This window comes from Triticum urartu, chromosome 5 (genome assembly GCF_003073215.2).
Source record: "Triticum urartu cultivar G1812 chromosome 5, Tu2.1, whole genome shotgun sequence".
Classification (NCBI taxonomy): domain Eukaryota; kingdom Viridiplantae; phylum Streptophyta; class Magnoliopsida; order Poales; family Poaceae; genus Triticum; species Triticum urartu.
Window position 1 is genome coordinate 517,326,667 of NC_053026.1, and position 24,514 is coordinate 517,351,180.

Below are 24,514 nucleotides of genomic sequence, written 5' to 3' on the forward strand. Positions count from 1 at the left end.
GTCGAGCTCCCCTATAATATGATCGGTTGCTCCGGTGTCAAAGTACCAATTTGAGTCAGCTCCATACGAAGTAGTGGCTGCTCCACCATATCTCTCTTCGGTGACATACTCTGGGTCAAACCTATGCCAACACTTATGAGCTGGATGCCCAACCTTGCCACAGATCTGGCAGGTAGGATTTTCACCATGGGGAAAATTTGCTCCACCTCCTGATCGTCCTCCGCCACGATTATTGTTGGGGTAGCTATTGTTGCCATAGTTATGGCTGCTGTTACTGTAGTTGTTGTAGCCGCCGCGGTTGTTGTTGCCGTAGCCACCGCGGTTCCCGCCACCATTGCTTCTGCCGCCTCGATTTCCCTTGCCGCGTCCTCCTCGTGCAGCTAGGTTCACGGAAGAGTTGTACTGTTGTGACCCAGAATTCTGAGACTCCAGGCGTGCTTCAAAGGCAAGAAACTGAGCATAAATTTCGCTCAGGGAATAGGCGTCGGTTCTTGCGGCAATGGAGGAGACAAAAGGATTGTATTCTACGTCTAATCCTGCAAGAATTTGAGAGATGAGATCGTCGTCTTCGATCTTCTTCCCTGCTGCTGTGAGTTCATCGGCAATGCCTCGCATCTTTGTGAAGTATGTTGTGGCAGTCATCTCGTTCTTTCGAGTGCCAGCGAACTGGGTCCGGAGTTGGATAATCCGTGACCGAGAGACAGAGGAGTACATCTCCTCAAGAGCTGTCCAGACCTGAGCGGAAGTCCTCATAGAGACGACTTGAGTGAGTACTTCACGGGAGAGAGAGGTCAGCAGCGATCCAAGAACTTGCTGGTCTTGGGCTACCCAGCGAGCGTACTCGGGGTTTGGCACCGTCTCCGTGCCTGATTTGTGAGCCTTCTGGACATCAATGGTCTTGGCCGGGACTTCAATTGTGCCGTCGAGGTATCCATCAAGCTGTGCTCCTCGAATTGGGGGTAGAACTGTTGGAAAATTAGGCAAGTTCATGATTAATTCCAGTAAATAATTCATGACTAGAAGAGATACTAGCATGCAAAAATCTAGCAAACTAGAAGAACAGCAAGACATGCATAACAGCAGCAAACACGTAACAGTAGCTGTAGAAACAGACATGAACCGAGGATGTTGGACGTACTGATCGTTAGCTATTATGGGTGCGACAGTGTTGATGACGATGTTGGCGACGATCTGCTGCTGACGGCGATGAATACGACGATGAGTAGCACCGCCCGACTTGGACGGAAGACGACCCGTGATGAGGAATTTGAGCAGTCGCGCATAGCGCTTCCCAAAAACCTAATTCGTCCTCTCCCGGTGCAGGATCGCAAAGACGAACGGTTCCGGAGACCTGCTCTCCCACGCGCCGATGCACGCCGGCGTTTGGGATGGAGTAGACTACGATGGCGGCGCAAGTTGTGAGATGAGGCAAAACCCTAGGTATTTTTCGGTGTATATCTGGCCGTAGCCGGTAGCTGTATATATATTAGGACCAGAGGCGGTATTGTGTCGCGACCACAATCCCAAACCGACTCGGTTTCTAATTCGTACACTTACCGGACAAGAAATTAAAAAACTTGTCTGCCAAGACATAAAAATAAAACGGCAAAAGGAAGCTGCGCTCCTGCAAGGAGACGGACCGGATTTCGGCGGACCATTCACGCGTATGTCGCATGTACGCCTCGCCTCGCCTCGCCTCGCCTCGCCTCGCCTCGCCTCGCCACGCCACGCCACGCCACGGCCCGGCCCGGCCAGGCCAGGCCAGGCGAGGCGAGCGAGCGCGCGCGTGTGGTTTTCCCTTTCTCTTCTCACACATCACTTAGAGTGGTAGAGAGAACCCACTATATAAAGAGGTCCAACTCTTCTTCAACTTCCAAGGTGGGACTAAACTTAGCACCACCACTTGCCATTTTACACATGGGCTTTGAGATTTCAGAAATTGCTATGGGCCTAGCCCATTAATTCTAACAATCCCCCACCAGATCTCAAATACCCATTTAGAGATTTGCCTTCTCTCACCACTTGTTTAATATACCAGTGTTTCAGCAGAGACTGTTAAGTTGAACTTCTGCCTAGAACTTTAAGCTACATCCATTCACAACTTGACAATGGACTATGCCTTGAATTGCTAGTTTTGTGTGAACAGGTTTCACTCAAAGTCTTAACCAGTACCTGACCGTCAGTAGGCTACCCCGCGGTTTGGAGCTTATACGTCATACTCCCTGGTCTCTTCGTGAGTTTACTAGAGATCACCCAAATCTCATAGACTGCGACGTTTACAGTCAGAACTCATATAGGTGTGTTCTTTCAAGACTGCTCTGTAGGACAACATCTTTGCTAATTATAGCCAATAGAACCACATTAAGGCATGTTGCCGACCTGCCTTACAGATCTGAGCCTTACAGCTCTGAGAGTTTTGCATCTTCACTTGGAGACGATCATAAGTTATTACTCTCCTCAGTTAACCAATAGCTTGTTCTTCCCAGATCCTAATTCACGGGATCTCCGATCACAAAGGTTGGGTTACTACTATGGTGTAACATCTATGGGTCTCATACCCATCTCCCTCGATGCAATATCTATCACATTTCGTGATAGTCCCTTTGTAAAGGGATCTGCTAGGTTTTTGTCTGTTTGTATATACGTAACAGTTATTACTCCGGAGTTTCTCAACTTCCTGACGGACTTCAAACGTCTTTTCACGTGTCTTGATGACTTTGCATTATCTTTAGAATTTTTCACTTTAGCGATAACCGTTTGGTTATCACAATTCATAAGAATAGCCGGTACAGGTTTTTCAACAACCGGCAAGTCCATCAAGAGCTCACGCAGCCATTCTGCCTCAACAGTAGCTGTGTCCAAAGCAGTTAATTCTGCTTCCATAGTTGACCTCGTCAATATGGTTTGCTTGCAAGACCTCCATGACACTGCGCCACCACCATGTGTAAATACATACCCACTTGTTGCGTAAAGTACATCAACATCGGAGATCCAATTTGAATCACTATATCCTTCTAGCACAGCAGGATGCCCTGAATAAGTAATTCCGTAACTCATAGTACCTCTCAGATAACGCAAGACCCTTTCTAGTGCATGCCAATGATCATCACCCGGGTTGGACATGAACCTACTCAGTTTGCTCACAGCAAAAGAGATATCGGGTCTTGTAGCGCTAGCTAAGTACATGAGTGAACCGACAATTTGAGAGTATCTTAATTGATCTCTCGTTTCTTTCTTGTTCTTTCTGAGTGTCACGCTGGGATCATAAGGTGTTGGAGAAGGCTTGCTATCCATAAAACTGAATCGGTTCAAGACCTTCTCAACATAGTGAGATTGCGTTAATGTAATCCCACTCTCATCCTTAATAAGTTTGATGTTTAGAATTACATCGGCTTCTCCCAGATCTTTCATGTCAAAACTTTTTGATAGAAAAGACTTGACCTCATTAATTGCATTAATGTTTGTACCAAAGATCAGTATGTCGTCCACATACAAACATAATATGACACTATTGCCCCCACCATGGCTATAGTAAACACACCTATCAGCCTCGTTAATGACAAATCCTGCAGAAGTCAAAGTTCTTTCAAACTTCTCATGCCATTGCTTAGGTGCCTATTTCAGACCATACAAAGATTTTAACAACTTGCACACCTTTCTCTCTTCACCCTTTACCACAAACCCGTCAGGCTGATCCATATAGATCTCCTCTTCCAACTCTCCATTGAGAAAAGCTGTCTTTACATCCATTTGATGAATGGTAAGACCATAAGAGGCAGCCAAGGAAAGTAACACTCGAATGGTGGTCATTCTAGCAACAGGTGAATAGGTGTCAAAGTAATCTTCGCCTTCTTTCTGAGTGTAGCCCTTGGCCACTAGCCGCGCCTTGTATTTATCAATAGTACCATCAGGCTTTAGCTTCTTTTTGAACACCCACTTACAACCCACAGGTTTACAACCATATGGTCTATCAGTTAGTCCCCAAGTTCCATTAGAAAGAATTGAGTCCATCTCATTATGAACAGCTTCTTTCCAATCATCTACATCCGGAGATGCATATGCTTCTGCAATCGTCTTGGGTGTGTCGTCCACAAGGTATACAATGAAATCATCACCAAAGGATTTTGCAATCCTTTGTCTCTTGTTCCTTCTAGGAACTTCATTGTTATCCTTCTCAAGGACTTCCTCATGTGATTGTTCGAAATATTCATCAGTTGTACTAGATTCAGGAATTATCTCAGAAGAAAATCTAGCAATGCTATGCATATCTTTCATAGGAAATATGTTCTCAAAAAATGTTGCATCACGAGATTCCATTATAGTATCAACATGCATATCAGGTACTTCAGATTTTACCACTAAAAACCTATAAGCAATGCTCCGTTGAGCATACCCTAGAAAGACACAATCAACTGTCTTTGGTCCAAGTTTACGTTTCTTAGGAATAGGAATATTGACCTTTGCCAAACATCCCCAAGTGCGCAAATAAGAAAGTGATGGTTTTCTCCCAACCCACTCCTCATAAGGGGTTTTCTCTTTATTATTGTTGGGAACTCTATTCAGGACATGAAATGAAGTCAATAGAGCCTCGCCCACCATGCCTTAGATAAACCAGCAGTGTCTAACATGGCATTCACCAAGTCAGTCAATGTGCGGTTTTTCCTCTCGGCCACTCCATTTGATTGAGGTGAATAGGGAGGCGTCCTCTCATGAATAATACCATGTTCCTCACAAAATTCATCAAAAACTTTTGGAAAATACTCTCCACCACGATCGGACCTAAGACGCTTGATCTTTCTCTCTAGTTGATTTTCTACTTCAGCTTTATAGATTTTAAAGTAGTCTAATGCTTCATCTTTAGTTTGCAACAAATAAACATAGCAAAATCTAGTCGCATCATCAATCAAAGTCATGAAATATCTCTTTCCACCTTTTGTCAACACACCATTCATCTCACAAAGATCAGAATGTATGAGTTCTAGAGGTGCCAAGTTTCTCTCCTCGGCAGCCTTATGAGGCTTTCGAGGTTGCTTAGATTGCACACAACTATGGCACTTAGAACCTTTGGCAACTGTGAAGTTCGGAATTAAACTCATGCTGGATAGCCGAGACATTAAACCAAAATTAATATGACATAAACGAGAGTGCCAAATACTTGCATCATCATTAACACTAGCACAAATTTGGTTTATTGACTTATTGCAAAAATCTGAAAGAGAAAAGCGGAACAAGCCTCCGCACTCATAGCCTTTTCCTATAAATTGTCCAAATCTTGACACGATTACTTTTTTGGACTCTAAAACTACCTTAAATCCATCTCGACATAGAAGGGAGCTGCTAACTAGATTCTTGTTCATAGTAGGGACATGTTGCACGTTCCTTAGTTGCACGATCTTTCCCGAAGTAAACTTCAGATCCACCGTGCCAATGCCACGAACAGAAGCATGTGACCCATTCCCCATTAGGACGGAAGAATCCCTTGCGACCTGATAAGAAGTAAACAGGGAGATGTCAGCACACACATGAACGTTAGCACCCGAATCAATCCACCACGAAGATGATTGAAATACTGAAAGCACAATAGGTAAATTACCATACCCATCAGTATTGCTAGCGGTCACCATGTTGACAGTCTTGGAGCTTGTTTTCCCTCTGCGGTCTGCACGTTCAGGGCATTCCATGGAAAAGTGTCCAGGCTTCCCACAGGCGTAGCACTCTAGCTCAGCCTTGTTGAACTTCTTCTTCTTGAAGGTAGTAGTCTTGGTAGGCTTGTTGAAAATAGGTTTGTTCTTCCCTTTGTTCTTGTTCTGTGGGTACCTCTGCACCATGTTAGCAGTAGGCTGAACCTCACCTCCTTTTTCAGTGGTATCTTTAGCCCGAGCTTTTTCTTCAACATCAAGAGATGCAATCAGATTTTCAACTGATATCTTCTGTCTCTTATGCTTCAGAGTTGTGGCGAAATTCCTCCATGAAGGAGGCAACTTTGCAATCATGCACCCAGCCACGAATTTGTCGGGTAGAACACATTTAAGGAGTTCAAGTTCCTTCACAATGCACTGTATCTCATGAGCTTGTTCAACCACAGAACGGTTATTCACCATCTTGTAGTCATGAAAACTCTCCATGATGTACAGTTCACTGCCTGCATCTGTTGCACCGAATTTTGCATTCAGTGCATCCCACAGAATTTTTCCGTCGTTTATGTGCATGTACACATCACACAGACGGTCAGCAAGAACACTCAGAATGCATCCCACAAACATAGTATTGGCTTCCTGGAATTTTCTCCGATCTTCGTCGGTCATTCCCTCTGGAGCACCAACACTAGCGTGGAAAACTTTCAGAGCAGTAAGCCAGAGCGTGGTCTTCACCTGCCACCTCTTAAAGTGCACACCGGTAAACTTATCCGGCCTCAGTGCATCAGTGAATCCAACCATAGTTAACTCAGGAAATTGCCTATAATTAGGTTTTTGGATTGTTGGAAAATTAGGCAAGTTCATGATTAATTCCAGTAAATAATCCATGACTAGAAGAGATAGTAGCATGCAAAAATCTAGCAAACTAGAAAAACAGCAAGACATGCATAACAGCAGCAAACACATAACAGTAGCTGTAGAAACAGACATGAACCGAGGATGTTGGACGTATTGATCGTTAGCTATTATGGGTGCGACAGTGTTGATGACGATGTTGGCGACGATCTGCTGCTGACGGCGATGAATACGACGATGAGTAGCACCGCCCGACTTGGACGGAAGACGACCCGTGATGACGAATTTGAGCAGTCGCGCACAGCGCTTCCCAAAAACCTAATTCGTCCTCTCCCAGTGCAGGATCGCAAAGATGAACGGTTCCGGAGACCTGCTCTCCCACGCGCCGATGCACGCCGGCGTTTGGGATGGAGTAGACTACGATGGCGGCGCAAGTTGTGAGATGAGGCAAAACCCTAGGTGTTTTTCGGTGTATATCTGGCCGCAGCCGGTAGCTGTATATATATTAGGACCAGAGGCGGTATTGTGTCGCGACCACAATCCCAAACCGACTCGGTTTCTAATTCGTATACTTACCGGACAAGAAATCAAAAAACGAGGCGAGCGAGCGCGCGCGTGTGGTTTTCCCTTTCTCTTCTCACACATCACTTAGAGTGGTAGAGAGAACCCACTATATAAAAAGGTCCAACTCTTCTTCAACTTCCAAGGTGGGACTAAACTTAGCACCACCACTTGCCATTTTACACATGGGCTTTGAGATTTCAGAAATTGCTATGGGCCTTGCCCATTAATTCTAACAAGAACCGTCGCCTTCCATAGAAGGAAGTTGTCGCGGCCGAGCTTCTCACGGGCGGTGTCGCCAAACGTCGCCATGGGCTGGCTGATCGAGGAAGAAGCACCGGAGGAACGGCCGAAGGGAACGATAGACATCTACTCCCTCCGTTCCAAATTACTTGTCTTAGATTTGTCTAGATACGGAGGTATCTAGCATTAAAATGAGTGTAGATACATTCGTATGTAGACAAATCCAAGACAAGTAATTCGAAACGGAGGGAGTAGATATGATTTAGAAGAGAAGGCTCTGAAACCATGTAAAAAACAGAGATGGATTGGTTGATGCGTGGTGCCCTGTTGGGTACACCTTGACGTATATTTATATTACAGAGATGCAGCGATTGTTTACAGATTGAGGCGGTGCCGTACAGGTCCGTATACACCATGGAATCCAAGTCCTAGTCCAAGTCCTAGTCGTCTGCACATACCTATTCTAACAGTGATATCTATTTACAACTGACTACTATACATGTTATGCTACCTATAAGATCAAATATAGATAACATGACAAGAACAAATAGCAAGCAGCTGGCTACACTAGTGAGCATGCTCTAACGAACGTCGGAGCCGCCACGCAGGGTGGAGACAATGATGAAGCCGGCAAACAGTATAACGTAATGCGCAGCCCTGAATAGAAGCAGGTTGAAGACGAAAGCACCCACGACTGGATACTGCTGGCTGATACGCCTGCGGACGACACCACCTTGGCGTCCTCTGAAGCCACATTGCCACAGGAACTTGCACATTATGAGGTGCGACACCGGAGGGCTGACGAAGGCGGAGAGCACGATGAAGAGCACGACGAGGACGAGATTCACGACGAAGACCCTGATGTCGTAGACCCCCGTGGTGCTCGTCACGGCTGCTATGGCCGCGTAGAACGCCAGGAGCATGCTGATCAGGGACGCCCATATGCAATGCAGCGCCGCCGCGAAGCTTTTCCACGACCGGGCGGAGCGCGAGGCCTTGCCGTAGACGAGCAGGACCACCGCGAGGATGGAGGTCACCAGGGCGACGCCGTCCAGGATGAGGAAGCATTTGAAGATGGTCTTCCTCCGGAGGACCGCCATCCCATTTGTGTTCCCCTCCTGCTCGTACGACCCGGGGAGGTTGTTGGCGGCGGTGAAGGCCACGCCGGCGACGAGGACGGCGACCACCGCGAGGCTGTCGGACGTCTTCTCGATTGCCTTTGTTATGTTGCGGCTGTCCCATCGCTGCACGTGGTCCCGCCTCTGCGGGCGGAACTGCGCTCCGAATGCCGTCAGTGTCACCACCAGGCTCACCATGGAGTAGAAATCGGTTGATCTCGCGGCGAGGTCCAGCGGCGTGTGGCCGTCGTTGTTCGTCACGTCGGCTCGCACCTGGCCCGTCCACAGCAGGGCCTCCGCGATGGCCGGCTCGCGCGCGGCCACCGCCAGGTGGAGAGGCGTGTTGCCGTCCCCGTCCTGCGTGTTCAGGAGGCCGCCGCCGCCCAGCATCGGCTTCTTGATGGCGAGCCGCACGACCTCCGAGTGGCCTCCCCTGGCCGCGGCGTGCAGGAAGGTTCCGCCGCTGTCGTCCTGGAGCTCGGCAGCGTCCGGGCAGGCGTCCATCAGCGCCATGGCGACGTGGGCGTGGCCCATCCCGGCCGCGACGTGCAGAGCAGAGAGGCCGCCAGAGTCCCGCACGCGCACCGCGCACGGCGGCGTCGCGCTCAGGATGGCACCTACGACGGAGCGGTCGCCGTCGGACGAGGCGAAGTGGAGCGGGGTGCTGCCCGTGTCGTCCGCTTGGCTAGCCAGGGATGGGCCGCATGGCTTCCACTCCAGCAGCAGGCTAACCATTTCTAACAAAGTTCAGATATGTCAGCCGAGTTTCAACAAATGCATCCAATTTCGGAGTCCACGGATCATGCATGACGGAGCTCGCTAGCTAGCTGACCTGAGCCCTGGAAGACGGCGGCATGCAGCGCATTCTGCGAGCTCGGGCCGGCGGCCGACGCGTCCCTGCACCTGGTCGTTATCGCTCTGACGGCGCGCACCGACCTGCTCATCACCGCCAGGTACAGCGGCGAAACGCCCGCGTGGTTGACCTCAGAGGCCAGCCCAGACGCCGCCGAGACCATGGCCTCAACCGCCACGCCATGGCCGAGCCTCGCTGCCAGATGAAGGGCCGTGTCCCCAGCCGCATTCTTGCACCACAGCGCGCTCTCGTCTCCGTAGTCCAGCGCGAGCTGGACGAGAGCAGACACGGCCTTGCAATGCCCCGCCCTCGCCGCGCAGTGCAGAGGCGTGTCGAGAGCAGAGTTCTGGGCAGAGAGCAAACTCTTCCCCCCGAAGCCGACGAGATGATGGATCAGCTCGTCGCGCCCGTGCTCCGCGGCTAAGTGAAGAACATTGTTACTCTTTGCGCTCACCAGGTGTATGCCTGAAACAATTCGCCGTTTTGAATGAAATTCCACATGGAATTCTGAAATCTCAGTTAAATCACTAGGCACCAAGATATCCGGATATCGGCCAAAATGTATCGATGACGCATTTTTTATTTTTATTTGCAAATTATCGGCCACACATGAATTCAGACAAACTTAGACAGAACTTGAACTTTAGTCAATTTTTCTCAAACTCTGGTAGAAACCCGGGGAAAATAAAATCTAGAAATCGTAGCAATTTGGTCGAACCGAAAGGAAAAAAAACAAGATTTGCGATTTGCGGTGGTGTTCAAATGTGAACCTAACGAGTGCGTGTGCCTGAGTTTTGCCTGCGGTTGACTTTGAGCGGCGAACAGAATTGGTTCGATTCAGAATTTCTAGTACTACCAAACCTGGGTGTGATTCAGAATTGGTTTGACTTTGATCGGCGAACAGAAAAAGTATACTCTAAATATGTGAACGCACGAATGATCGGAGATAGCCCAGCAGCTAGTACAAGTTTGGTGAACATTACCAGCAGCCCGATCATCCGCAGCAGAGCCGCCGTGGTGCAGCTGGCGAAGCAGCGCCATGGCCTCCTCCTTCTCCCCCCCGCACACGGCGAGGTACAGCTCGGAGCTCATCGCGCCACCGTCGCCCGGCTGCGTCGCCGCTGCGCCATGAGTCGCACCGAGCTGGATGGTGTGCTGCCGGAGCCGGAGGTCCATGGACTGCTCCGATCGGATCAGAGGCGTCGCCTGAAGTAGCGAGGCTATGGCGTGCCCTGCGACCCGGATAATATATATAGCGAATGGCCGTCAAAATGGAGCAACGGGTCCGTCCGTGGTTGAGAGAGCGCCACGCCACGGATGCATATGTAGCGAGTCGTCGGCGCGTCGCCCAAGCAAGCAACCTGCCTTCGTCCCTTTTTTCAACGGCCTGCTGCCTCTACTGTACTGTACGCACGTTCCTGCAGCATTCCAGGGAAGCCAAGCGCGAGTTTGTGACGGCGGCTGTGGACTGTGGTGTGGTGTGCACACGACCTGGCAGTGGCAGCTCCTCTCTGCGCGTCAAGACAATTCCTTAAAGGCTGCCATCAATTTTGTTTTCCTATTTGATGTACTAAGTACTGTTCAAAACTTTTTCTTTATTATCTGACATTAAGCCTGCATTTTGCTTCTGTTGTGACACTTCCATCCATTTTAACTACTAAAGGCATCTCCAACTCTGATCCTCAAACCGCCTGCATCCGTTCGAACTGAGTTTCTGGACTCATTCTGCTAACCAACATGGTATCATATCTGTCTGTGGAGAGATCCGGACGTCCTTTTCCCAGCAAATTAGAAGCAAACTAGGGGGCTTTGCGGGAGTATGGACCGCCTCCACGTAGGACTCCGACACCCCCTACCCACTCAAATCCTCTCTTACGATCCCATTCACTTCCACTCCGCCCCTACAACCCTTGGTTTGCATCTGCAACCTCCTCGTCTGACACCGCTGCTTTACTCTACGGCTGCCGCCCAGGCATTGTCGGACGGTCGCGGCCCCCCACCCACGGCCGTCCACCTAGGATTTGTGTGCATGTAGGTACCCCCCCCCCTCGCCAAGGCGGTCCATGACGAACACCACACGCCGGCAGGTGTTTGGTCAAATGGCAGCTTATTATTCTCCGACTGAAAAAGCACCTGGGCCGGATGGCTACACCCGCAAATTTTTCAGATCATGTTGGCACATTATCAAACATGATATCATGGCGGTTTTTCAAAAATTCTACAACCTAGCGGGTGACAACTTTGCAGATCTGAATACTGCCTTCATCGCCTTGCTGCCAAAGAAGGATGGAGCAACAGAGATGGGCCACTTCCGACCAATCAGCCTCATATATTCCATTGCTAAGCTGATTGCAAAAGTTTTGTCGATGAGGCTGGCGTCTCGACTGCAAGACCTGATTTCCCCTGCACAAACGACGTTTCAAAAAGGAAAATGCTTGCATGAAAGTTATCAATATGTGCACGGCTATGTCAGGGCGCTACACCGGCAGAAAAAAGGGCCCTTCTGTTCAAATTGGATATTGCAAAAGTTTTCGATTCAATCTCCTGGGCTTACCTACTGGAGCTTATGCAAAAGCTGGGTTTTCCTCCGAGATGGCAAGATTGGATCGCGTTATGCTTTCGTCGGCCTCTTCTTCGGTGCTGCTAAACGGGGAGCCGGGCGATCACTTCTGGCACATGCAAGGATTAAGACAGGGCAACCCCCTCTCCTCACTGCTCTTCATCCTTGCAATTGACCCGCTCCACCATCTGCTTGCAGCTGCGTCGGATCTTGGGGTTTTGGCACCTCTGCCGGGCCGCGGTCCAAGCTTGCGGGTTAGCTTATACACCGATGACGCGGTCATCTTTGCAAACCCATCAGCTCAGGAGGTGGGCAAGCTGGTTGATCTGCTGGACAGTTCCGGACAAGCCACTGGACTGAAACTGAATCAAAGAAAATCATCAGTTGTTGCAATTCGTTGTGAAGAAGTGAATGTGCCGGAAATGCTACAGGGATTTGGTGGACAAGTTGCCAGTTTTCCAATAACTTACCTGGGCCTCCCAATCTCGCCAACTCGCCTCAGAATGGTGCATTTTCAATTTCTGATTGATAGGGTGAAAGCAAGGTTGGCCGGATGGAAGGGCAAGCTTCTCAACATAGCTGGAAGAAGAGTTCTAGTTAGATGCATCCTCTCTTCCCTCCCAACTTTTGCGATGACAACACTGAAGATGCCAAAGAAAATTCTGAAGGAGATGGACAAATCACGACGACGATTCCTATGGGCACAAGACGATGAGCTCTCTGGTGGAAAGTGCAAGGTCGCCTGGGACAAGGTTTGCTCCCCTCTCGATCACGGAGGCCTTGGCCTACTGGATCTGCACAAATTCAACCGTGCGCTAAGATTAAGATGGCAGTGGCTCGCATGGGCGCGGTCGGATAAGCCATGGGTTGTCGTGATCCCAACTCCTGACGATCAAGAAAGGGCTCTGTTCGGCAAAGCGACATCGATTCAAGTTGGCAATGGAAATAAGACCAACTTCTGGAAGGATTGCTGCATCGGCAATGAGCCACTGTCCATAACCTTCCCTGCTATGTTCAGCCACGCGAGTCGCAGAAACAGGTCGGTTGGGACGGCTCTCACCAATGATCAGTGGATACTAGATTTGCAACATGGAGATACTGCCGCAATAACACCTCAGTTTCTGCAGATGTGGCGGCTGATTGACGCAGCACGCATTGCCATGGCTCCTGACCAAGAAGATGAAATCACTTGGAAGCTCACTCGCGACGGTACATACACTGCCAAATCCGCTTACCAGATGCAATGTCAGTAGCCCCACAACACAAACTTCAACAGCTCCATTTGGAAGGTCTGGGCTCCCAACAAGCTCAAAATGTTCATGTGGCTCCTAGTCAGGGATCGCCTTTGGTGCAATGACAGATTGCAGAGAAGAGGCTGGCCCAATGGCTATTTCTGCCCCCTGTGCACCAGAAACTTGGAGACATCTACTCATCTAATTTGGGGCTGCAACAGGTCTAGGGGAAATGCGCCAGATGGTTGGGTTGCTCTACGCTCGCACCAGAAGTGAGGTCTCGGCTCAGCTCGGCACAAACTTGCCAACTCCTCATCAGCAAGACTGCTACTGCAAACAGGCACGGAGTCAGAGCTCTGATCATCATGATCGCCTGGGAATTATGGAGGGAAAGAAACCACTGCGTTTTTTCGGGCAAAAACGCCTCGGGTTGAAGATGTCGTCGCTGCGATCAGGACCAATATCGAGTAATGGAGATTGGCCGGAGCCAAATGCATAGAGCCTCCTTTCGGGGACACAATTAGTGAAAAATAGCCGCAAGAGAGGAGAGCTAACTGTACTTTTCTAATTTCATCCACTTGATCTACATGTTTCCACTGCTTTCTGCTAAATCAATGAAGCCAGTGATCAGACGGGTCTTTCAAAAAAAATGGCAGCTTATTTTCGAACTTCGTGTCGTTCTTTAGAGTAGGAAGGATGGCGGGGTACTCGATGAAGGAGGATGAGTTGTTATGCGATGCGTGATTGACCGTACCTACGAACTTCGTTGTCAGCGCGTGCAAGGTTCGTTTCATGCGCGAAAGCACAACGCGTCCTATGACATGCACATCATCCATGAACACGGTGTCAAGTCCTTAGCGTATCAATGGTACACATCCAAAACTCCGTCATGAAGTATTGTGGCGCGATTGATTCATTCACTCACTCATTGTTGTTCACTGATTCATTCACTCATTGTTGCTCTACACGTGTAGCCTGCACGCGCTACCGTGATGTACTACCGGTCTGAGGACAGACCATACATGCACATACATTGTTGGATGAAGCTCTAGGGGCAGTATGTGTGAGATAACATGATCCATTCATAAAAACTTGTTGGACATCCGGTTAAATCTCCTTAAATTTGAACTATTGTTGTACTAGACATATTTGCATGTTATTTATAGATGTTTTGTGCTATTTTACATCCGAACTTTGATGAATTCCGTCGAGTTTGATGAAATTGTCCGGTTAGTTGGAATTCAGTTGAAAATGTATGCGGCTACGATTGGATGGCCGACTCCCTTCCCCCCACCCCTCAGGGTGGTCCGCGGACGGGTGCGGTGTTCCATGCGATGGACGGCTCCTGCATAAGTAAATTTGAACTATTACTGTCAGCTCAAAGCCCCTTTACCATGCTATATGACCAAAAACCCATGGACCAACATGTCAACTATCCTTCTACCTCATTATGATAATGTGTGTCCCACTCGATCCCCGACAACGTTCATATTTTTCTTTAAAATTATTCACTTGTTTACTCCTAACAAGTGGGTTACACACTTATCATTGTGAGATAGGAAGAGATGATATTTAAGTCTAGGGATATTTTGGTCATGTAACATGGTCAATGGTAAACCCGGGCAAACGTCGGGCCGGGTCGGGTTCGCGCCGGGCTTGACAAAGTCCGAAGATAAAATCCCAAGCCCAAGCCTGGCCCGGCCCGGCCCGAAGTACATGAACAGTGACATATTTTAATTAAATTAATCATTTTCAAAATATTATATTAATTTATTATACCTATATTTTGAATAAAATATGTTTTTATACATATTTTAGGCTTTATTCGGGCTTTCGGGTCGGGCTTCGGGTCAGAAAATGGAGCCTGAGCCCGGCCCGAATGTCGGGCTTCGGGTTCGGGCCGGCGGGCCGGGTTGTCCATGACCGGGTCTAGTCAATGGGTTGGACCTGATAGTAACACTGTCCAATGATATTTTTGAGCAAACACCTAACAAAATGATGGAATTTTTTAGGTTTCTAATGGCATTTTTGAGCAAACATCTCATGAAACGATGATTTTTTTTATCAATTATAACTTTTAATGAAAATACTGAGTAGTGGGACACAACTAGTGACAAATGATAAAACCTTTTTTTAATAAAATGGTCAAGAAAAGTGGTAGCCTAATATTCTTAAATAAATAAAGATCTGTGACAAGTGATGATGTAAGACCGCCCCACTCACTCTCCCGCTTTCACAACCCAACCCATGACACTCTTTTAATAAAGTTTGTCATGTTTTTTTAGAGTCTTTGTCATATTTTTTTCTAAAAAACAGAGTAATTTGTCAAAAGATTAGGATAAACATTCTGAAACGAGACCACCTCTCACAAAAATTGTGACGAGTTTTCAAAAATTTGAAAGCAACTTTCGAAATTTTAGGGTGAAATATCAGAGCAAACTTCCGGTCAGGTAGAGTGAGAGATAGTGATTTTGACATCCACATCCACATCCCCCCAAACTCATCTCCTTCCTCCTGCTGCTGACCCAACCCAAAGCCGCCCCAAAATCTCTCCTCTAGCCCGCCACCGCCTGCCGTGCCGCACCTCGGCGCCGCCCATCGCCCACCGCCGACGCCTGAAACACCCGCGCCGCCGCCGCCGCCGCCGTTTCCCCCTTTCCCTCGTCGCGCTCCCGCTGCCTCCCCCGCCCGGCCCGCAGTCCCCGGCCATTGATTTTCGAGGTATGAGCTCGCCGCTTTGTTCCCATTTCTGGACCCAAATACCGGCGGAACTCACGCCCGGCTGTTTTGCAGGGCGCGATGCTGAGCCCGTGCGACCGGTTCCTCCACCGTGCTCCCGCGCCGCCGCCGCCGCTGAATCCGCAGTCGAGCCTCGCGGCCTCGGTGCCCGGCGCCAGCCGCAGGGACAAAGGCCTCGCGCTCCAGAGCAACGCGGTCTCAGCGGCTCCGGCGAGAACCGCCGAGGCTTGCCCCAATGCGGTGGTGGTTCCACCCACCGTCGCCGGCACCACCGGGCAGAGTGCTGCCGCGCAAATGGGAAAGGGTAGGGGCAGGTTGGCCGGCTACGGCGGGTCCATCCCGGCGATGCTGTACGCGCTGGAGCGCGTCCGGGACGTCGGGGAGGCGCTGTGGCCGTGGAGGGACACGCTGAGCAGCCGGGAGAGGACCATCATCCTCAAGGAGCAGAAGGACTGGCGGCGGGCGGTCGAGATCTTCGACTGGTTCCGCGGGCAGAGGGGGCACGAGGTCAATGTCATCCACTACAATGTCGTGCTCTGCGCGGTCGGGCGCGCGAGGAGATGGGACCTCGTCGCGGGCCTGTGGCGCCAGATGCATTCCTGCGGCGTGGCGCCGGATAACGCGACGTACGGTACGCTGATCGATGTGTACTGCAAAGGGGGCAGGGAGACGGCGGCGTTGCTGTGGCTCGGGGACATGTGCAAGCGCGGCTTGGTGCCTGACGAGGTCACCATGAGCACTGTCCTTCATGCGCATAAGAAGGCTGGAGAGTATGACAAGGCAGAGATTTTCTTTCAAAGATGGTCTTCTGAATCAGATACAGGGTCGGATGGACATCTCTGCTATAGCTTGTACACTTACAACACCTTGATTGATACTTATGGAAAGTCTGGGCAGCTTGAGAAAGTGTCAGACATGTTCAACCAAATGTTGAGGGAAGGTGTTGCGCCGAGCATTATTACATTCAACACACTGATTCATGTCTGGGGTAAACACCATAGGATGGAGCAGGTGGCTTCTTTGGTGAGGATGATGGAGGAGTTTCAGTGCCCTCCTGACACCAGGACTTACAATACACTCATCTCACTGTACAGAGAAAGCAATGAAATTGATGTCGCGGAGCACTACTTCTGTAAGATGAAAGCCGAAAATTTGGTGCCGGATGTTGTGAGCTGCCGCACGCTATTGTATGGGTACTGTACCAGGGGAATGGTCAGTAAAGCAGAAGCCCTTGTTAAAGAAATGGACGAGAGTGGCCTGGTGATCGATGAATACACGCAGTCAGCTCTAACCAGGATGTATGTAAATGCTGGGATGCTTGAGCAGTCGTGGTGTTGGTTTGAGAGGTTCTGTAATCAGATGGAGTCCGAGTGCTTTTCTGCAAATATTGATGCATTTGGGAAGAAAGGGTACATAAACCTCGCGGAAAAGGCCTTTGTGTGTTGCCTGGAGAGGAAGAAGCTTAGCGTTTCTGTGTGCAATGTTATGATCAAAGCATATGGGTTAGCAGAGAAGCTTGATGAGGCCTGTGAGATAGCTGCTGGCATGGAGAGGTACGGCGTGCTACCTGATTACTTGACTTACAGTTCTCTCATTCAGCTCCTGTCAACTGCTAAACTGCCAGAGAAAGCACTCTACTACTTGAGAAAGATGCAAGCAGCTAAAATGCCGATTGACTGTGTTCCATATTCTGTGGTGATTAGCAGCTTTACTAAGAATGGGAATTTGCACATGGTTGAATGCCTATTTAGAGAAATGGTCACTTTGGGGGTCCACGCGGATGCATATGTTTACTCTATCTTAATTGATACATATGCTGAAGTTGGAAATGTCCAGCAAGCTGCAGCATATTTTGGTTTAGTGACAAAGGCTGGTTTATGTGAGAGTGCTTCGATCTATAATTCTTTGATCAAACTCTACACAAAAGCAGGGTATCTGGCAGAGGCTCAAAAAACATACAAGCTTCTGAAATCATTAGATACTGACACCAACCTTTATGCATCCAACTGCATGATTGGCCTCTACAGTGACCATTGTATGGTGAACGAAGCACGTGAGCTTTTTGAGAATTTGAAGATTACGGGAAGCGCAAATGAATTTTCATATGCGATGATGGTGTGCTTGTACAAGAAAGTTGCTCGCTACGATGAAGCTCACAGGATCTCCAAGGAAATGCAAGCTTTAGGGCTTCTAACTCAAGCATTAAGTTATAATTCTGTGATTCAGATGTACGTATCTGGTGGGAAAATGGAGGAGGCTGTGAAAATATTTCAGAAGATGTTGGCATCGAGCACACCACCAAACGATGTAACTTTCAAGGCATTAAAACCAATTCTAGTGAAAGAAGGAGTTTCAAATATTGAGATAGCAAGATTAGAGTCTCTCAGAAGGTGTAACACTCAAGATTGCTTGAATCAGTGGTACAGGGCACTAGCTCTGGTCGTAAGATCAGATGGGACTACCTCTCGACATACTATGGGTCACTCTTGTACAAGGATACATTCTTTTTACATTGACAGTTTCTAGAGTAGCAAGTCCAGAATTTCTTTCAACTGATTCAGAATCTTTATTGATATGGCACCATGATGATCTATCTGCTGTACTGTAAGAAGAGCACACATGTCATCCTCAAAATGAGAATCTGATTGTTTTGACATGAATCCTGCTAGATCACTGCAGAAATACAACACCTCGCGGTGCCTTTCCAATGGTGCAAAGTTATAACTCCCAGATGTTCTTCAAAAGATGCATCATGAATTTACGAGAATGGTCACTTGGACCGACGATCTGCCCTTCAGTCTATGAATCGGAAAAGCAGAGCAATCTGGAACAGACTCAAATCGAAACTCAGTTGAGATAGAATTGGTTTGAGGGAGAGGTAAAGTGTGTTCTTGGCCATAAACTAAGTTGCCCTCACAAAAATACGTTGGTAGTACTTGTTCACAGATAAATAGAAACTTTGTTAATGACTTACTTTTGCTGCAAATTTTCTCTGTAGTTCCTTTTAACTTGTTTTAATAGCCAGAATAAGCACCTCCACTTCTGACGTTGGACCATATGCCCTATCTGGACCAACACAACTGGATTCTGTAGTTGTTAGTACAGAGAATATGCTGATAAAATCCAATTTTCTTGATCAAGTATTAATGCTTTGTTGAAACTGCTCTTATTTTAATCGCAAGAAGTTAAGCATTTACTAAGCATTCTTCCTCATCTGAAATATCACCACCTTTCTCTTCTGTTTACACGCATCAGAGGTTAAATTTTGCTGTCTGACGTTTGCTGCTATACTATAATATCACCAGTTGGCAGTTTGGCCCGGTCTTGAATGGAAAGGGTGCCATCACGATCTTCTTCAGCAACATTCTTTGCAGACTACAAGCCTACAAACTTTTAGCCAATTTAACTAGTATCCTAGCTGCTAAATTCAGTCCCTTAGTTTCATCCGTCAACGCTTAAACATGATAATTTCTAACTCCGTCTGCAGTTCTGCACATAAATGCGTCAGGCATGCCTGTAACTTCTTCTCTTTTGTAGTTAAACAACTCTCCTCATGGTCTCGTAGTTTCCTTCTCTGTAATGTATGTCATGAGGTTACAGTTGCCTAGTGAAACAGCGCACTAGAACTGAATTTGATGCAAGTTTCCTTTGCTAATTACACCCTTCTGCCTTTGTGATAAATGTCATCATTTAAAAATTGGTTCAATTATTCTCTTGTTTTAGTAGCATTATGAGAGACAGCAAAGACTCCATTTCTCACTATTTATGATGCGATTCTACCATCCGATAACAAAGATGAATAGTTTCTAAGATGAACGGTGATTAAGAATGTGAGTGTGAGACAATACATCGTATCCACATATTTGTGTACTTCCTCTTTGGCATTACATCTTCTTTGCTTTCCAATTTTCCCTTTTATAATATCCTCACTTTTTTCTTAGAATGATTTTTAGCCAATACTATAAGTGAGTGCATTGGGTTATCATCTTGTACGAAAGTCAGTGTTGATATGCTCTTTCTATCAGATGGACTGATTGGGCTTCTTTTGATTTTGCTAGAAAAGTAACTGCGTGGGTTGTGAAAATGCTGCTTGCCTAATATTAAGGAACGAAGACCACTGCCGAAGTACTGGAAGATCTTGGCCATTCGGGAGCTTCACCAGGTACAACTACTAATGTTTGTTCTCACAAGTTACTTAGTTTGGGTTATGGGTACCTCAGCCAGCTAGTTGGTGTTGGCTGTGATTTCCTTCCGGAACAAGAGTGGGGCTCCGATCATCATTTGATTTTTCTTACTGGCTTAGTACAAAAAGGTATGGTATATTTGATACTACTATCTGCGCAGCTGCGACAGACGGTTTACGGAGATCTTGCAATAATGGTGTTTAATTGCCATTTATGGTATGTACATGGAACAGGGATACAATGTCGCAAAGAAACACGACAACTCTGCTGCACCTTTGATGAAGAATAAGGGATCCACACTGCTAGTGAGTTTGAGGCACCAGAGCCTGGAACCAAGTCTGTAATCTGGAAGAGCATCCTTCTGGCTTCTGGTGCAATGCAATGTTGTGGTGTTGATGTGTTGTTGTCACTGGTTACGCTGCTTTCATGTATTATTATCAGTTTCTTGCTACTACCAGTCTTCAAAGTTGCATGTACATTTACAATGGAAGATGGGGCTCTGTAAATTTATGTATTCAGAATTTGATTGTCGACGAGGAGCACTTCAGTTTATGTGTTTGGTGCTACTAGAAATGATAGAAACCGAGGATACATATATGAATTGCATTGTATCCTTATTATTGAAATGCTGAATCCCAAAACAAAATTACATTAATAATAATGCTATTGAAACCAAGTCTGTGTCAACTTGCAAGGTAGAACCATAGATGTCCTGCTCTGCTGGGTCACACACACACTCAAACTAACTTGAGTTCAGGCAACACCAGAGAGATAACCAAACTGCCCAACACAGCCGGCAGCAGAAGACACCCACCGGAGCTCATCTTCAAAGTCTTCCTGGGAGGAAAAAAGTAGACAGATCCATCATCTCGACGCCACTTGGTCACGCCGTCGTACCGCCACCGACAAGCGCGCGTGAGGCTTCGTCAGAGGCCAGCACCCGACGGAATGCTGCACCGTAACAGACAAAGGCTTGATCAGATGATATGACCGATGGCGTGTTTAGAGTCCATAACTTGACGAATGTGTTTGAAAAAAACAGTATGAGGCTAGTTTGTACCTCGAGTGCAGAAGCTGGTGTAGGGCATGACCTTCTCAATGCTCCATTCACCCACCTTGTTTGCTCGGCCTGAATTAAGCGCAATTGTGTACAACCCAGCCGGTGTTTCGAGGAAGATGACGCTAACCCCTTCCGCGAAACCAACCGCCCACACGTCCGAGTCCGACATGTCCAAGAGGGCACGGGGAGGGAGCAACGGCTCGAGCTCGACGACCCTGCGTCGCGCCCATCCCGCAGCTCCCCTAGGACCAGCCTCCATGGACCATAGATAGAGTCTGGGCTTGAGCACGGACGCGAACAGCAGCATGCCGTCCTCCGCGCCTAGCTATGAGGTCAAGGTGTGCCTCGTCCAGGCTCTCCGGCACGTTGATCACAGATAGTGTTTGCTCACGAATGTTGTACTCCACGACACTGTCACACTCGTAGCTGGGGACGTAGACCTTGTTTCCCACCACAGCGGTGTGCCCTCCGTCGTCGATCTGCAAGCCCGGGCTCCGAACGGAGATCTTGTCGCTCCACTCACGAGTCTCCGACGAGTAGGCGGTGGCGAGGGCGATGCCTCCTTCGTCCGCGGAGCCCACCAAGGCCACGAGGAAAGGGCCGCCGCCATGGCAGTCGAGGTGGTCGCACCGGTCTCTGGCGCAGAGCACCGTGGCATTGCAGTGTAGCACGCCCTCGTAGATGTCGTGCCAGTGCATGGTGTCGCCGCACCTGGGGACGGCCTCGATCTCCCACCACTTGTTGGCGACGAGGTCGCAGGCGTCCAAGGGGACTTGGTACGCGGGGGCGTAGAGGAGGACGAGGACCTGGCAGTCTGGGCGGTCCTCGGACGCCCGCCGCCGGAAGGTCGAAGTGGGGACGAAGCGGTTGCCGTTGCGGTACTTGTTGTGGAGGGAGCCCAGCATGGGCGCCGCCCCGTGGAACGCGCGGTAGCCGCGGGCGAAGCCGGGGTCGGAGAGGATGCCGCGCCAGCTCCTGCAGACGGCGGCGGCGCGGACGAGGCTCCTGGGGTCGTCCGCCGGCAGGCGCGTGAAGACCTCGCGCATGGCTTCGTCGACCAGCGCCGGCGGACTCGGCGCCATCGACATGCGGATGGCGGGCGCCGAGCAGGGGGCGTGGAGGTCGCGAGGATTGCCCGTCGGCCGGCGGGGTCAGGGATGGGGGTGGAGTCGTGGCGGCGGCCGAGTCGGGGTGACCTTAGTTCTAGTCGTCAAGGCGTCTCTAATTGGGCCGGGCTGGCTTTGCACAGAACGTCTGGGCCGGGATGAATTCGGCTTCTTCGGTTAACCTGTCTTAAGCTTGTCTAAAAAAAGGTTAACCTGTCTTAAGCACTCTTGCCTAAAAAAAACTGTGTTAAGCACTCAAAATAAAAAAGGTTAACCTGTGTTTTTTTACACCTCAAAAAAATCTGTGCGTTTTTAAACTAAAAAACCTCCTCTTTATTCATTTATAATAAGTGTTGCGTGTTTATAAGAAGATGGGTGATCGAAACAGGAGCTTCATTCATCCAAACACCAGAATCAAAGAACTTTGCTAATCTAGCCAGTCCATGGACTAATCTAGCGCGTCTGTATCGCTCAGACAAAATATTGTAGGGGTTTTAAATTCTTGAATTTTTTCACCGAATATTTTTCAAAACTCGTTCACAGGATAATTTAATTCCCAAACATTTTTTTAAAAGAGTGAACAAATTTGAAATTCAATTTTTTTTCTGAAAAGGTGAATAAATTTTGTAATTTCAAACAAATTCTGAAGACTTTGAACTTTTTCGAAATTTGTCAAGATTTCTAAAATAAAAAAGTGAAGAATAGAAAGAAAAAAATGGGGAAATCTTCTCATACAAGGATACATTCTTTTTACATTGGCAGTTTCTAGAGAAGTAAGTTCAGATCTGATTTTAACAGATTCAAAATCTTTATTGATATGCCAACATGATGATCTCTCTGCTCTACCGTAAGAAGAGCACACATGTCATCCTCAAAATGAGAACCTAATTGTTTCAACATGGATCCTGCTAGATCACTGCAGAAATGCAACACTTTTGGCGCCTTTCCAATGGTGTGAACTTTTATTTGCTGTACCAGATAAAATCTTAACTCTCAGAGATATCATATAACTCCCAGATGTTTTTCTTGAAAAGATGCATCATTAATTTACGAGAATGGTCGATCGGACCAACGATCTGCTGTTCAGCCTATAGATCAAAAGAGGAAAGCAATCTGTGGAACAGAACCAAATTGGAACTCTGTTGAGATAGAATTGGTTTGAGGGAGAGGTAAAGTGTGCTCTTGACCGTAAACAAAGTCGCCCTCACAAAAAAAATATTGGTAGTACTTGTTTACAGATTACTAGAAACTTTGTTAATGGCCTACTTCTGTTGCAAATCATCTCTGTAGTTCCTTTTAACTTGTTTTAATAGGCAGAAGAAGCCCCTCCACTCCTGAACCAATACAACTTGATTCTGTGTAGTTGTTGGGTACAGAGAATATGCTGATAAAAGCCAATTTCTTTGATCAATTACCAATTCTTTGTTGAGACTGCTCAAATTTTTAATCACAATAGTTAAGCATTTTACTAAGTGATCTTCCTCATCTGAAATGTCACCACCTTTGCCTTCTGGTTACCACGCATCAGAGGTTAAATTGCCGTTCTAAAATATGTCATCAGTTCACAGTTTGGCCCGGTCTTGAATCTAAAGGGTGCTATCATTATCTTCAGAATCTTCTTCAGCAACATTCTTTGTAACTTCTTCTGTATTTCTGCACATAAAGATATCGATACGGCTGTAGCTCCTCTTCTGTAGTTAAGCGTCATGGTCCTAGCAATTTACTTCTCTGTAATGTAGTTCAATGAGGCTGCAGTTGCCTAGTGAAATGGGGCAGTAGAAGTCTAGAACTGAGTTTGATGCAAGTTTCCTTTGCCAATTATACCCTTCTGCCTTTGTGATAAATGTTGTTACTTAAAAATTGGTTCAATTATTGTCTTGTTTTAGTAGCATAATCAGAGGCAGCAAAATGTGCTCCATTTGTCACTATTTATAATGTCATTCTACCATCCAACAACAAATATGTTTAGTTTCTAAGATGAATGGCGATTAAGAATGTGAGTGTGCGATGATACCATATCCACATAATTTGTGCACTTCCTCTTTGGCTTTACATCTTCTTTGCTTTCCAATTTTACCTTGTATAATACCCTCACCTATGTTTAGAATGATGTTTGACCAATATAAATGGGTGTATTGGGTTATCATCTGATACGAAAATCAGCGTTGATATGCTCTTTCTACGGATGGACTAATTGTGCTTCTTTTGTTTTTGCTAGAAAAAAGTAACTGCGGAGGTTGGGAAAATGCTGATTGCCCAACCTTGAGGAAAGAGAGCCACTGCCAAAGTACCGGAAGATTTTCGCCATTCAGGTGCTTCATCAGGTACAACCACTCATGTTTTTTTTTGTCACTAGTAAATTGGTTT

At 47.7% G+C, this 24,514-nt stretch overlaps 2 protein-coding genes and 2 pseudogenes across 8 annotated transcripts; 1 reads left to right on the forward strand and 3 right to left on the reverse strand.

Moving 5' to 3' along the window:
- Positions 1-437: 437 nt before the first annotated feature.
- On the reverse strand, positions 438-576 carry LOC125511800 (annotated as a pseudogene).
- A 7,007-nt stretch (positions 577-7,583) lies between these two features.
- On the reverse strand, positions 7,584-10,577 carry LOC125510269 (ankyrin repeat-containing protein At2g01680-like). The gene is made up of 3 exons (XM_048675403.1): positions 10,250-10,577; positions 9,246-9,731; positions 7,584-9,150 (listed from the first exon to the last, which is right to left on the reverse strand). The coding sequence occupies exons 1-3, from the start codon at positions 10,440-10,442 to the stop codon at positions 7,877-7,879; spliced, it is 1,953 nt and encodes a 650-aa protein (XP_048531360.1). The 5' UTR covers positions 10,443-10,577; the 3' UTR covers positions 7,584-7,876.
- A 4,952-nt stretch (positions 10,578-15,529) lies between these two features.
- On the forward strand, positions 15,530-20,528 carry LOC125510270 (pentatricopeptide repeat-containing protein At3g23020-like). Of its 7 annotated transcripts, none has more exons than XM_048675407.1 (4): positions 15,530-15,779; positions 15,852-18,675; positions 19,856-20,109; positions 20,215-20,528. In XM_048675407.1, exon 2 carries the CDS (start codon positions 15,858-15,860, stop codon positions 18,321-18,323), a length of 2,466 nt encoding a protein of 821 aa, XP_048531364.1. In that variant the 5' UTR covers positions 15,530-15,779; positions 15,852-15,857; the 3' UTR covers positions 18,324-18,675; positions 19,856-20,109; positions 20,215-20,528. The 7 variants fall into 7 exon arrangements, with proteins under 7 accessions (XP_048531364.1, XP_048531362.1, XP_048531363.1 ...); XM_048675405.1 differs by having other exon boundaries at positions 19,856-19,959; positions 20,142-20,528; XM_048675406.1 differs by having other exon boundaries at positions 19,856-19,959.
- A 119-nt stretch (positions 20,529-20,647) lies between these two features.
- On the reverse strand, positions 20,648-22,197 carry LOC125510272 (annotated as a pseudogene).
- Between the last annotated feature and the right edge of the window lie 2,317 nt (positions 22,198-24,514).